This window comes from Citrus sinensis, chromosome 2 (genome assembly GCF_022201045.2).
Source record: "Citrus sinensis cultivar Valencia sweet orange chromosome 2, DVS_A1.0, whole genome shotgun sequence".
Lineage (NCBI taxonomy): Eukaryota > Viridiplantae > Streptophyta > Magnoliopsida > Sapindales > Rutaceae > Citrus > Citrus sinensis.
The window spans coordinates 8,927,750-8,943,212 of NC_068557.1; the positions used below are offsets into that span (position 1 = coordinate 8,927,750).

The following is a 15,463-nucleotide window of genomic DNA, read 5'->3' on the forward strand; positions in this document are numbered from 1 at the left end:
GACATTTAGTGGCGAGATCACCTATTATCCCAAAAAAATAACATTCAGGTCATGAAGAAACATTCTGTCTTAAAAAATTAAGTCCTCACAAAATATGGTTGCAAAAGAATATATATCTTGTAGAGAATTTCCGAAGAGTGTCGCGCAGTTCATTTAATTAAGAGAGTGAGACACCCACTAACAGTTCCAGAGAAAGAACGACGCCAAGCATTTGGATTAACTGGAATTCTGAACCTATAAATAATGACTACATTCCACTATTGAAGGCAAGATATTCTCACAGAAGTTAAGAACATTGAGTACTCTAAAAAATCTTCTTAGCTGATCATCTATAAATTTGAGTGTTTTGAGTCTCGTAACAGGTAAACCCCACACTCCGGAACAGCAAACCAAGAGGAAATGAGTGAACCATGCAAGTTTTATGAAAGGTAAAAAATACTGACTCCTTCATTTTTTCGTATACCGTTTTTGTTTTTGATGAATCATGAGTGTACGACAAAAACATTTACCCCTTTTTAAATTTTTAAAGTTTTCTTTATTGATCTTTTTTTTTTCCCTAAAAGCTTTCAAAATTGACTAAAAGACAAAAATCTTTTGTCATTATTAATCACGATTTTTGTTCATTTGACACTGTTTTAATTTAAGACAAATTATGAATTATGAAACAATGGCACCCGGAGAAAACTAGCCACGGGCACAGTTTACTAGCAATATTAAAATTGTTAATGTAATACTATTTTCACCGACCATCAATCATTTAAACCGGAGACGACCGCATCAAGTATAATGCAAAACAGCGCGACAAACTTAACAAACAAACGGAGAGGGAGCTTTTTACTTTACTTAAATTAGTTATCTCGATGGCGACCGTCGGAGCTCACATCATCTCAGCCGATTTATCGCCGGCATATTGCCGAGACCCGACGCCATCATCAGGGAAGTCAAAACGCAATCAGATTTTAAAGCGACGACTGGCGGTGTCCAATGAGCAGGCGCAGGCGTCAACAGCGTCAAGGTCGACGGCGGCGACGAGGAGCTTTGCGCATAACGAGTTAGAAGCTGAGACGAAACGGAGAGTTAGCGTGGATGAATATTGCTCGGAAGGTAACGGAAAGCGTTTGAAAGACTACTTTGACGAAGCGGAACGTATGATCAGATCATCATCATCATCAGACGGCGGTCCGCCTCGCTGGTTCTCTCCCTTAGAGTGCGGGCCCCACAGCCCTCATTCTCCACTCCTACTCTTTTTACCCGGTACGTTAATTCGTTTCGTCATTACGTTGAATCTCAAACCAGTAATTACCTTAATTACTTTCTTATCTAACTGTTTTAAGATTTTGTTTTCACAAACGCGACCATTTCTTCGTGTCCGTTAACGTGGGCATGCATGAAACATCGAAAGACAATCGTTGGTGAATCCGATAATAATTACTGTTCGGCGGTTTTTATACTGATACACTGAGTGACTAGCAAGATTTTATTTTTTATTTTTATGGTCAGCACAAAATCAACTGAGCATGATAACAACTCAATTAAAAATATAATAACATCAGTGAAAATTTTGATAATTGATAGCTTGATACTCTTGAAAAAAAATTGATAGTCTTGTGAACTTTGAAGGAATCGATGGTGTGGGACTTGGACTTATAAGGCACCATCAAAGACTTGGAAAGTGAGTATTTCTTTTTCTTTTTTGGCCTTTTTCTTTTCGGCATGTTGACCTTATCATAATGGTGCAATAAGTTGGTTGATTGTGTGATTTAATTAGTGAATGTTTGCTTTGGTGAAGGATATTTGATGTATGGAGCTTGCATATTCCAGTAAAGGATCGGACATCATTTACAGGTTTCTCTTTTTTCTTATGTTTATATTAATTTATGAAGCAAAAAAAAAAAAAACTTTTTTATTTTTTATTTTCATCCTTAATTTCCTTTATGAGTTTAATAAAATACATGATGCTCCAGGTTTAGTGAAGCTGATTGAAACAACAGTAAGGTCAGAGAATTACCGTTCGCCGAAAAGGCCCATATATCTTGTTGGGGAATCTCTTGGAGCATGCCTTGCACTGGCTGTTGCATCCCGTAATCCTCGCATCGATCTTGTCCTAGTTTTGTCCAATCCAGGTAACAATTTTTTTTATTAATTTTAATTTTATCAGTAGTAGGGCTTGGACCTACACCTGAACCTTTAGAATGCAAATTTTCCTATCGGACCCGTTCAAATATGATGAGGATTGAGGCATGAACAGTCGATGACGTTTCACATAATATTGAGAGAAAGTCTAAAATATATAACACGTCATTCTCACATAATAATTTAATAATTTGGACTTATCTTTTATTGTAAAAATTTGTCGGGCTAGTTGGCAACGATTATGACTTTTATGCAAAATTAGTATAACTCAAAAACTAAAAAAAAAAAAAAAACATAGCGAACCCAGCCAAAACTGCTAAATTGACCGAGTTGGGTTGCATTTGGGATAAGTTTGTATTATTTTATTAGGTTTAGTAGCTTCTAATCCACTAAAGGGCAGTTGCTGTACTTCATAGAGTTAGATGAAAATTAGTTTCAATAATTATCCGATTGTAAATATCATTAGTCTTGTGGTTAATTTGGTAATATTATAATTTTTAAAATAATTATTGTTAATTACGCTGTAAAAATAATCAAAATGAAATGAATAAGTTAAACATTAAATAATAATTTTTATTTTGTTTATAATAACTGATAACTAAAATAATTTTTTTATTTTGTGATCTCAATTTAATAGGTAATAATAATAATCTTTTAAATTTAATAATTTTATTTCCTAATTGAATAAGGATAATTTTGGATTTTATAATAAATATAAGGATACATATGAAATTATATTTATTATAAAAATGATTATCAAAATCAAATTTTAAAAAGTTACTCATTATATGCTTTTCAAAATCTACTGTAGTATAGATGATTTTGCCAAAAAATTTTTTTAAAGAATTTACCAAACTCCGCAATTTGCTTTAATTTTTCAAAATCAATTTTGAACCTCTCAAAAGTAATTCCAAACGTGCCCAAAATAACATTCCATTTCCACCAGGCATAATTTTCCTTTATTAGTGGCAATTTTTTTAATTTGGTGATTGATGAAAATAATTCTTTATATATATATATATATATATATATATATATATATATATATATTCAAGTACGAACGCTTTCATTTTTTTAATGTGGACACGCTATTAAATCATATGATTTAATAGAGTTAGTGTTCAATTCACTATAATGCTATATGGTTTAATAGTGTTATGACAAATTTTATTAAACTATATGACTTAATAGTATGTCTATATTAAAAAAAAAATAAGGACGCACGCATGAGAGAAGATTATAAATAATATACATGATTTTGCTAAATTACAATTAATGCAACTCACAGCCCACCTAAAACATGCATAAATAAGTATAATGGCAGTGAGATCCACGTGATTTTTGTATTGTTTAACAGGAATAAAATTCGCTACAAAGGTAGCAACTAATGTCTGTTAAATTTTCGGTTTTGATATTTTGAAGAAAACTTTTAATAATTGTTAATTTGCAGCTTTTTTTTCTATTATCATGTAATAAATTTTATTTCCAGAGAATTGAGTAATTCGGGTTAATATAGATTTTTGTCTTATCAGGATTTCGTAATTTAGAAGATTGGTAACTTAATTCAATACTTTTTTTCTTTTTCGCTACCTAGGAAATTAAATTCAACTATACATTAATTCGAATAAAACTCGCTACACATTCTTGCATGAAGCATTTTTCTAACTAAATTTGATGGTATCAAATTAATGGATGATGAACTTTAGTAACTCAGCACGAATGTGTCTTTTTGGGCAGCTACATCATTTAGCCGGTCAGCGCTGCAATCCACAATACCATTACTGGAGCTCATGCCAAGCCAAATCACTCTTACCCTGTCTTCAATCTTAAGCTTAATGACAGGTCTGCTTTTCACTGTTCTCATTATTCCCTTCGTCGTGTACTCTGAGATACATATAAATTTGTATATCCAGATTGTTTGGGGATAAATAGAGTATTGAAAATGAAGCGCCACGTGTCGATGCAAAGGTTATGTAATTATTAGTTATCTCCGGGATACCCAACCTACCCCATAAAATTTGGTACCCGGGATACTCGAGATACCAGACCTACACTATAAACTCGGTACTCGAGGTACCCGACCTACACCATTAGTTCGGCACCCGGGGTACCTAACCTACCCCACAAAACTCAGTACCTCGGGTAGACCATAAAAGGATATAAAAATCTTTGTAAATATGTGAAGGGATATGTGGGCCCGGAATCTCAAAAAGATCGGTTTGATACGTGTCGAAAAATAAGGAAATCTTGTGCCGCAAAAGAGGAGATAACCGCCTGTCACGCCAGCGAATCCGTCAAAAGTGTGATATTATGACAGTTGGGACCACCAGCTTTTCCTGCTACGCCTGCAAAATTACAACGGAATTGCACAGGTACGCGGGACCACTCCACTACGCCCAGAACGTGAATACGCCACAAACTTGCTCTCCACTGATATTTTTGAAACGTCTAAGCCGCCATACGCATGAAAATAAGAATATTCCTGACATGACAGCAGGGAACGCCACTAAAATAGCGCCAGGTGGCACGGCGACCGGGGTACACCATATAAATACTCAGGTTTGATTTTTATCAAGGGAACACACTCACCAGAAAAAACGAAGGTTTCTTCAACCTCAAAATCTCCATTACCGAGAGCTTGCAAGCTCTCTAACCTGAGATAACCCAACTCTGACTTGAGCGTCGGAGTGTGGTCGCCGGCCACCCCCGGCTCCACCTTTGACATCTTTTTGGTTGTTTCGCAGGTTTAAGGCGAGTTTCACCAGCCCTCCGCACCTGAAGTCAGACCCCCTCCATATCCACCGTCATCTCAATCCTCCTTCACTCCACAAAAATCCCAAACAGCCCGCACGTGCCGAACAAGCGAGGTACCCCGCTCCCCGACAAAAATATAAATTTATTGCTCTTGCGTTGGTTTTGTGGTTTTTTATTCATTAACCCAAAATCAGCCGAAAACAATTGGCGCTGTCTGTGGGGACACGAGCAAAAAGCTTTCACACGGTGCTAAGCTTGTCGGTACGTGTGCTTGCACAGCCATGGCACCCGACGTACCTGTTGATAACCAAATGCTAGGTCATTATGGAGAAGAGGACCACGGCGGTGATGAGAGGGGTGACTCGACAAGGAGGGCATCCCGCCTAGAGAAAGGCAAATCAGTTAAGCAATCAACTGGTATTCAACCCGACGAGGAGCCCGTTACTCATAAACACTTTGAGGATTTAGCTCATGCGATTCTCAGAGCAGTAGGATCTCGGGTACCCAAAGCAGCCACTTCCCTGGTAACTCAAGATGTCCCGCCTCCACGCGGTGAAAAACAGATCATACCAAGATCTGAAATACCGGAGGGAAGTAGACCAAAGCATGGGCCATCGGGCACCCGTTCAAAGTTTCAAGCCGCCGGCTCCCGGGAAGAACGCTCCACTGCCTCTTGCTATTCCCGTAGCAGCCAGGGTACCAAACGTAAACAAAAAGCCCATGAAGATCTCCGGTATAAGTTGAATGCCAAAAGAACTTCCCAAACAACGGCTGCATCCTTAGGTGTACCTGGGGTACCCCATGAGTTACTAGAAAAAAATGGAGTACCTCGAAGCTCAGGTGAAGCTCTTTTTTGAAAAACAAAACCCCACCAATGCTCTAGCACCAGTAGTGCATAACTCGCCATTCACCATGGAGATTCGGACAGCGGTTCTCCCAAAAGCGTTCACCATACCTCAAATACAACAATACTCAGGTACCTCGGATCCCGTGGAACATGCTGAGTTGTATCGTGACCAGATGATGATTAAAGGAGTGGGTGACAATGTTATGTGACGGATGTTACCGCATACCCTCACCGGACCAGCCAAATCATGGTTTCGATTATTGAAGGCAGGTAGTGTATCCTCCTTAGACCAGCTCCTAAAAGCTTTTGTTCATGAGTTTGGTTATGCATCCGCCCAAGATATAACATCCTCCAAGCTTGCTTTCATCAAGCAAGGGGATTCGGAGTCTTTAGCCGAGTACGTAACCCGCTTCCACCAAGAGGTGTTACGTACCGGTACGTTTGGTCACCAACATACTCTTACTCATTTTGAAAAGAATTTGCGTTTGGGGAAGTTATGGCAGTCATTTCAAAAACACCGCCCTCTTTCATATGGGGAAGCTCGTTCTCGAGCCCTGCAACAAATAGAAATTGATGAGAAGTGTAACCTAAAGCGGGAGGAAGATAGAGTCGAAGTTGTGAGAAACAAAGAGAAACCCAAGAGAGCTGAGGTACCTCCGGTACTCTCTTAAGCACCCCGGGTACACAGCCCACCTTGTCCAACCCCATGTGTGAAAGAGCTGAATATTCCTGGTGTACCCCGCGTACCCCAGCAGTGCAATGACATTTAATCGCCTTACTAATTAGGCGCTTGCAATACAATGAAGAGCTACGCGGTGGAAAGTGTTATAGACAACTAGTCCTCTAAAACAAAAAAGAGTAGGGCCAATGAAGGTAGATACGGTTATGCATGATGTACCCGAGGTACTCCAAAGTCTTAATTCAGCGTTAATCGAAGAGTTAGAGGTACCCCTGGATCCTCGGGTGCCGAAGAAAGAAAAGGAATGAGCACACATGCTACTCTAAATGAAAAGAACAATTATAAAGCACTTGTGAAATGCTACCATATCGAGGAAGTACTACTAATAACGGGAAACACTTTACCTCTTTTTATTTACTTTATTTATTTTTCTTCAATGCTTATGCATTTATAATATTTGATCTATTGTGTGGTGTACTTTATCATGCAGGGTACCTAGAGTACCCCAAACTGATTAGTTGCACTTTTCAATTCTCCAAGTCTCTAATGACAAGGGTGATCTCAAGATCCCCCATTTCTTTAAGATAACAGAACATTATCATGTAATGATCTTGGTTCTATCGTTTATAAGTATGTTTTTTACTTTATGAGATGATGTGTATTCTCCTTTTTGATTACCGAATATGATTGCAGTTAAATTTTCACCATTAATGTGACTCCATCTTATTACGCCACGTCTTATTCAGCTATAATTGCTCCATTTCAAGATAATCAGGGGAACCTGAGGTATCTGACTCGATTCGATTGTGAAGATTTGTTCGAGGTCAACGCCAATAAGAAATAATACAACAAATTTAAAGAGGGAGGGTCAGAGAAGGCCCGAGGGCGAGGTAAACCAGCATACCCTAGCGCCATGAGGTTCCGTTAAGGTATGCACACGCCCACACCTCCAATCTTTTACTTGAGCCAAGTAAAGAATAAATAAACGAAACGAGGTAGGCAAGCATGCCCCTCTATTCGCATTATTTTATTAAATATTGACTACAAGCGGATGGCAAAACAAGCATGTTTTTGACCATTTCTGTAAAAAAGGGGGCTAAGAAGGTCCCCAAAAAAAAGAGGGTACCTAGGGTACCCGAGAAACTCCACAAGTCTATCTGAGATACCCCATAATCTTTATTTTATCCTAGTTGCGCCAAATATAAATGTCTTTTTATCTTATGATGATGTGCGAATTATTAAATTATTTTGAGATACGCCATAATCTTTATTAAGATGAGCAGTGAGCACATCTACGGAAATCACCACGCAAGCGCCAAAAATACATCAGGGAGGTACCTGGGGTACCCGAGGAACCCCCGCGAGTCTACACAAATCAATTATAAGCAATGAATTCAATGGTATGCCGAATAAAGTCTATTGCAGAAGTTTAATGCGAATAAGTAGCAAGATTGCCGAGGCAACCTTCCTAAAGACAAGTATCCCAACACAACAAAAGGATGATGCCATACTACAAAGGTACATAAGCAAAGAAAGAAAGCTGCTAAGACATCTCGAGATAAAACCCTAAATGGCAAGTAAGATCAAGCAGAAGGGGGGACATCCTCTCCACCGTTCCCTTCAACAGGGGGATCAACAAGAATACTCGCGGTCAAAGAGCTGCTACCCGCATGAACAGCGCTAACCGAAGGGAGATCTGCCTGGGGTACCCCCAAAGATTGCTGTGGGCTGTAGGATGGTGGAGCCTGGGTTACCCTCTTATCCTCTATTGCCTTCAGGATGGCCGACTTGTCCACCCATTTCTCTACCCGGGGTACCACCAACTCTAGGTGTTCTCCTGGATTTGGTCGTCTATACGCCCCTGTAAAGCCCTGACCTCCACCTCAAGCTTCTCCTTCCGAGACTGACCAAGTCTGATCTCCCCTTGTAATTTATCTGCCTCCGCTAGCGTAGCCGAGGTACCACTAAAGTCTCAGAGACTGTGGCTAAGGTAGAAGGTCGCCTACAAAAAAAAAGAGGAAGCACTCATGTCATGACAATCCTTGAGCACCCGGCTATAGCGCTCATTTAGGTCCAATCTATCCGCCTCAATAGTCATGTCTGTATAAATGCACTCGGAGGAGTGGAGGAAGCAATCGGTGAGATGAGATATGCTCTTGTTTGCCACTAGGTCAAGCTCGCCCTCCATGAGATCTCCAGAGACCGTGAATAGAGAGCCAAGCTTTCTCTTGTGGGTAGCCGGGGTACCCCGAGAACTACCAAAAGAGGAATCGGGCAATTTGCCTTTGGCGCTTGGAACGGCGAGAGGTCGATCACCCTTTGCTGAGGTACCTAGTGTACCGGAGGAGGCTGCCGCTTATGCGACTGAAAAAAGCATCGAAGTCTTCGGCGAAAGGGTTCATACCTACCCAACACCAAGCAAAAAAAAAAAAAAAAAAAGAGATCAAGAAAGATGTTAAGAATCGCCATAATCTCTTAAAGACTAACAACAAGCATATCTGGATGAATTGCCATATGTTCGATGAAATTGGGTTACTTCGCTATGAAGAAAGAGATAGCTCAATGAATATTTATGCTGATGGATACCTGAGATACCCCATGCTCAGAATCAGATTTCAGAACACATGAAAGGTACACAAAAGATCCTAAAAAGGCCGCCAAGTCAAGTAGTGGCATCTAAAGCTATGTGAAATAAAGTACCAGGAGTTTGTTAGTATAATATTGAAGTAGTTCGGGTACCCCAACAAAATAAGGTTGGTCATCTTCACCTTCATCCCTCAGGATAGGGGGATCAACAAAAGTGCCAAAAGCAGCAAAAGCGCAAGCATTGATATCAGAGATACTTGATGGCGACTTTGGCTGAGGTACCCCAGCTGATCTCCATGGCTTTCAGATCGCGATATGTGGGAAGCCCTGATCTTCTCCCCAAAAACTTCATCAAAGCTTCCATTCAAAATCTTGTTCAATCTAAAGAGCTTCATTTCACGGGGTCGAAGCACATCTTTCTTTTTTTGCACCTGGGCTACTCCTAAAGCTACTAGGAAAGGAGCCTTGGGATTTTATTTTCGTCCCTGGAGCATGTAGAGGAAATGTGCCCTTAAATGAGATGGATCTTGAGGTAACTGACGAATTGGTTCTCAAAAGGCCAAGAAAGGCATTGAAGTACTCACCGGAGCGATCTATACTTGCTAATTACTAGAAAACAAAATATAGGTGATGGTGGGGTACCCCTACATCATCCTCTACACATACTTGGTGGTTCGTCCCCATAAGCAGATGAAAATTTTTGATCAATCAATTCCGCCCTCTCTAACTTATCCAAATTTGATAGCTATTTATAAGGCATAGAGAAAAGGGAGTCCATCTTTCTTTTTGGGGTACCCGGTGTGCCCCTAGAGCCGCTATTTTTCAGCTGGGTCCATCTGCACAAGCAATTTTACTGAGTAAGAGAGGAAGTAAAATTTGAGTTTTTGGGTGAATTAGTTCACACCCCAAAAAGTGAGGAGGCTGAGTACACCTCATTGAAGGAGTAGTACCCGAGCCATTCAAAGAGCCTCCGTTTATTGGGCTAAAATGAAAAATAATAATAATAAAGGAGAAAGAAAGAAGATAAAAAATATCAAGAAATTATTTGATTTTGGGAATTCACATAGTCAACCAAAGGGTGGTAGACGAGGTACCTCTTTTTATCCAATCCTGTGAGAGGAAGAGCTGAACATTGCCACGTGTCGTTCATAATTCTTCTATGAGTTTCTTTTGCCTCAATTACATTCGCCACAAAGAAACTAGGGGGATGTTGTTTGGGGATAAATAGAGTATTGAAAATGAAGCGCCACGTGTCGATGCAAAGGTTATGTAATTATTAGTTATCTCCGGGATACCCAACCTACCCCATAAAATTTGGTACCCGGGATACTCGAGATACCAGACCTACACTATAAACTCGGTACTCGAGGTACCCGACCTACACCATTAGTTCGGCACCCGGGGTACCTAACCTACCCCACAAAACTCAGTACCTCGGGTAGACCATAAAAGGATATAAAAATCTTTGTAAATATGTGAAGGGATATGTGGGCCCGGAATCTCAAAAAGATCGGTTTGATACGTGTCGAAAAATAAGGAAATCTTGTGCCGCAAAAGAGGAGATAACCGCCTGTCACGCCAGCGAATCCGTCAAAAGTGTGATATTATGACAGTTGGGACCACCAGCTTTTCCTGCTACGCCTGCAAAATTACAACGGAATTGCACAGGTACGCGGGACCACTCCACTACGCCCAGAACGTGAATACGCCACAAACTTGCTCTCCACTGATATTTTTGAAACGTCTAAGCCGCCATACGCATGAAAATAAGAATATTCCTGACATGACAGCAGGGAACGCCACTAAAATAGCGCCAGGTGGCACGGCGACCGGGGTACACCATATAAATACTCAGGTTTGATTTTTATCAAGGGAACACACTCACCAGAAAAAACGAAGGTTTCTTCAACCTCAAAATCTCCATTACCGAGAGCTTGCAAGCTCTCTAACCTGAGATAACCCAACTCTGACTTGAGCGTCGGAGTGTGGTCGCCGGCCACCCCCGGCTCCACCTTTGACATCTTTTTGGTTGTTTCGCAGGTTTAAGGCGAGTTTCACCAGCCCTCCGCACCTGAAGTCAGACCCCCTCCATATCCACCGTCATCTCAATCCTCCTTCACTCCACAAAAATCCCAAACAGCCCGCACGTGCCGAACAAGCGAGGTACCCCGCTCCCCGACAAAAATATAAATTTATTGCTCTTGCGTTGGTTTTGTGGTTTTTTATTCATTAACCCAAAATCAGCCGAAAACACAGATCATTCAAATGGAGCATTATTTTTAAGCACTTAAACTGTATTTCTTTCAACAATTACATTGTTTCAACCTTTGCTTCTTAATCAGCATTGTGTATTTTTTTCAATCCTAATACAGTTCAAGAAACCTTTCCCAAAAAAAAAAAAAAAAAAAAAAAAAAAGACCTAGTTTGTTTGATTTCTCTTGTTCAGATTTAAGAAACATATATATCTATGCAAAAAGTTTATGTTGCATCTTTCTTGAAGAAGCGCTTGGAACAGTGCTGTTATTTTCAGCTATCTGGCTGAAATTCGCTCTGAAGAATAATCGTGAAAGATAGCTAGTGGACATTTTCAGTTATGCCAAAAATTAGAGGCGTTTTAATTATAAAGAGCTACTATAAGAATTAGTGCCCACATATACTTGTTATTACTTAATACCAGCAAATGCACTACATGTATATGTTCAGGTAATCCTTTGAAGATGGTAATGGACAATGTTGTGAAAGGACTCTCTCCGCAACCAACAATCGAACAGCTGTCACAGGATCTTGTTACAGTGTCTTCTTACCTCCCTGTAAGATTCAACTACATATAGAGACAAAATTAAATAACAATTAAAAGAAGATTACTTTGTCCATTAATGTTTTGCACTATGTCACAGTGCTTTTTTTTGCTTTTTTTTTTCTTTTTTGTATTTTGAATGCCGCTGGCAGTGCTAGTATTTTCGAGTTCTGTAGTGATGACTATCTATGTTTTCAATAATTGATTAAACTAATTAGCAGGTTCTGGCTGATATCTTACAAAAGGAAACACTCCTCTGGAAACTGGAATTGCTTAAGGCAGCTTCTGCATATGCCAATGCACGTCTCCACGCTGTTAAAGCTCAAACACTCGTACTTAGCGGGTCCTTACATCTTGGCTCAACCCATTTATTTTCTGTAATGATTAGGAAATATTGGATCACTTAGCACATTATATTGTTGAGTGCTGAGAATAGAAATATCTGTTTCTGTTCAACTAATATACTTACGGATGAAGAATTAATTAGCCAAAACAAGCACTGCCAATAATATGTAAGCCTGAGGGAGATTTATGATGAGTACATAAAACAAAATTTCTTGCCATATATCATTTTGCATTAGATGTAGGCTTATATACAGTTTTGTTTGCTTTCAGATTAATGCATTGAGTTCAGTATTAATGTTTGTAGTGGGAAGGATCAGCTGCTGCCGAGTCAGGAGGAAGGTCAAAGACTTACCAGTGCTCTGCCCAAGAGTCAGCTCCGTAGTTTTGAGGATCATGGCCATTTTCTCTTCTTGGTAAGATGATCTCCTTCATTTCCCATGTACGTGTGTGTTCAAGTGTTCGACTCAGAAGTACTTAAAGTGAAAATTAAACCGCTGGATACTTCCATACTCCTGTTTCTTGTTCTAAAAGAATTAGATTTCATGTGTTGTTGTGATCATGTGAGGCAGGAAGATGGTGTTGATTTGGTAACCATAATCAAGGGTGCTAGTTACTATCGCCGTGGAAAAAGTCTCGACTACATTTCAGATTTCATGCCGCCGACTGCTACTGAATTCAATGAATTAAATGAAGAGAACAGGTAAATTAAAATTTGACTCAGCAGGAAATCATGCATACAAATGCAGAGTGTTCTGTTTTGTATGATTGTTTTGAGATTTTATGACTAACTGAAATTCGAATACATTCTCAAATATGTTTTGTTTTTCTCCAGATGGATGAGCGTTCTTATGAGCCCTGTGATGTTATCAACTTTAGAGGATGGGAAGATTGTGAGGGGCCTTTCTGGAATTCCATCAGAAGGACCGGTCTTGTTAGTTGGATATCATAACTTGATGGGATTCGAAGTGTACACGATGGTGCCGCAGTTCTTGATTGAACGAAAAATTCTTCTTCGAGGCTTAACACATCCAATATTGTTCGTTGACTCGAAAGATGGAGGATTACCCGATTTAGGGCCCTATGACAAATTTCGAATTATGGGCGCTGTTCCCGTCTCAGCAGTCAATTTCTATAAACTCATGTCTTCAAAATCTCATGCCTTGCTATATCCAGGAGGAATGCGAGAAGCTATGCATCGCAAGGTATATACTATATCTTTTACTAAACTTTATTCCATTTATTTTGTGCAACACTCTCTTCCCTGGCCCTGCTAATAGGATTTGTCTGCTTCTCGGATTCCTCAATACGTGCTTGCCTCTTACTCATAATTCTTAGTTTATGAACTGCTTTTGGAGAAGCATCACAAACAGTACTGTGTTTCAGTATGCGTGCTTCGTGTGTATTTTGCGTGTCCGCACTATTACAAAATCAGAGATGTACTTCAGAAACAGTAACCTGATTGACAGTAACTCTTCATAATTAATTCGTAGGGTGAAGAATACAAGCTATTCTGGCCAGAAACTTCCGAATTTGTCAGGATGGCAGCTACATTTGGAGCTACAATTATACCTTTTGGTACCGTTGGAGAAGACGATGTTGCTCAAGTAATTAAGCCGAAATTCTGATTTCTTTATCTTCATTATAATCAGCCCCTATGATATACATACGTTTTGTCTTTTGTGAGCATCAGAATTTTTTTTTTTAAAGTTTTTATTGATGAGCATACGTACTTGGTGGTATGGTATCACTGAATGATCTATACCTTGATCCTTGCAACCAATTGTTATCAATGTAAATGAATTTTGGAGTTTTTGCTGCCTGCAAGAGACATAAACAAAATTTTTCTCCATACACGAACTTTTCCGTATATGTTGACAGTGGACATAATAGATTTCAGATGTGATTTTAATTATTTGGCATTTTGATTATTTTTCAGATAGTTCTTGATGTCGACGACCAAATGAAGATTCCTTTCATGAAGTCTCAAATAGAAGAATGGACTAAGCAGTATATTAAAGTGAGGTATATTTCAGAGTATATTTCCCCAGCAAAATTTCTTTATCTACAATATGGATGCCTCGTACGGTCGTACCTATAATGCTGCTAGTTCTTTTATCTTATTGTTTTTAAAAGACGGGAAAACCCCAAATTACTTATTTAGTCCCGCCCCAAGTTTCGAATACGAGGGGACTGCTAGCTAAATAAGACTACTTGAAAACTACTCAAACTAAATCCATTAGGACATAACGTACTTATTATTTCGCATTTATGTTTCTTCATTAATCTACTTTACCTGTTTGCATTTCTAATTTTTTTTGTGAACTACTGAACTGTGTAGGACTGGTACCCAAGGAGAGGTAGGAAACCAACCAATACACTTTCTATTTTATTTACCAAAATTTCCAGGAAGATTTTATTATTATTTTGGGAAACCAATCGAAACAAAAGGTACGTTTCATTGAACTAGTTTTATTTCTAAATATCAATTGAATGGTCACATTGGTAACACACATTATTCATCGGTAGCACTCAGTATTCTATTGATTCTTGATGCAAGTTAACTGAATAAAGATGCTAATTATATATGTTATGAAGGGAGGAAGCAAGAATTAAGAGACAAGAAGAAAGCTCATGAATTGTATTTAGAAATCAAGTCAGAGGTAGAGAATTGCCTTGCTTATTTAAAGGAGAAAAGAGAGAATGATCCTTATAGAAATATATTGGCACGTCTCATTTACCAGGCTACGCATGGTTTTACATCCCAAGTTCCAACATTTGATCTTTGATTTTTCATTTCTTCCCGATGATTCAGAATTTTGGATAAGACCAGTCATTCATTTTATGCAACATGTGTGTCTATGGCAATATGGATGTTGCTGCTAAATATTTCTTGGTTTTTTTCCTCTTCATAAACAGAAAAGAAGAATGTAAATAAAGAATTTTTTGTTAAATACGATTTGTTATACACGATGATTCAAGATTTTCATCAGAGTTGAACTATAGTGCTGGTACCCTTTCAGATACCTCTTAAAACCCCACATTTTTTTTAAACTCCACTAAAATTGGATAAAATTTAAAGAATTTCTCATAAAACCCCTTTAATTTTAAAAATAACCCTGATTTCTTCTAGAATAAACACTTCCCCCTCTCTCTTCATATTACTTTGCTCTTTATATATATATATATATATATATATATTGTCTGATTTTGGTTCAACCCAAAAACACTATGAGAGTTTACTTTTGTGGGATGGTATTGTTAATAGTGTAGGCTATTTTGCCTTAAAATAATTTCTTTGGGGTGAATAAAACTGAGGCGGATC

At 38.9% G+C, this 15,463-nt stretch overlaps 1 protein-coding gene across 2 annotated transcripts; it reads left to right on the top strand.

Annotated features, from left to right (window-relative positions):
- Positions 1-667: 667 nt before the first annotated feature.
- On the top strand, positions 668-15,114 carry LOC102611830 (phytyl ester synthase 2, chloroplastic-like). 2 transcript variants are annotated; one of them, XM_006468789.4, is made up of 14 exons: positions 670-1,254; positions 1,621-1,672; positions 1,790-1,845; positions 1,965-2,123; positions 3,871-3,975; positions 11,703-11,809; positions 12,018-12,139; positions 12,446-12,554; positions 12,711-12,841; positions 12,974-13,343; positions 13,632-13,745; positions 14,078-14,163; positions 14,480-14,589; positions 14,737-15,114. In XM_006468789.4, the coding sequence occupies exons 1-14, from the start codon at positions 861-863 to the stop codon at positions 14,925-14,927; spliced, it is 2,106 nt and encodes a 701-aa protein (XP_006468852.1). In that variant the 5' UTR covers positions 670-860; the 3' UTR covers positions 14,928-15,114. The 2 variants fall into 2 exon arrangements, with proteins under 2 accessions (XP_024951390.1, XP_006468852.1); XM_025095622.2 differs by lacking the exon at positions 13,632-13,745 and having other exon boundaries at positions 668-1,254.
- Positions 15,115-15,463: the final 349 nt, after the last annotated feature.

What these genes read in the sequence shown, in the direction of transcription:
- LOC102611830 (XM_006468789.4), top strand. Translation starts at nt 861, where the DNA reads ATGGCGACCGTCGGAGCTCACATCATCTCAGCCGATTTATCGCCGGCA. An exon ending in CCTAGTTTTGTCCAATCCAG is followed by an intron (nt 2,124 to 3,870) that starts GTAACAATTTTT and finishes CTTTTTGGGCAG; the next exon opens with CTACATCATTTAGCCGGTCA. An exon ending in GAGAAGACGATGTTGCTCAA is followed by an intron (nt 13,746 to 14,077) that starts GTAATTAAGCCG and finishes ATTATTTTTCAG; the next exon opens with ATAGTTCTTGATGTCGACGA.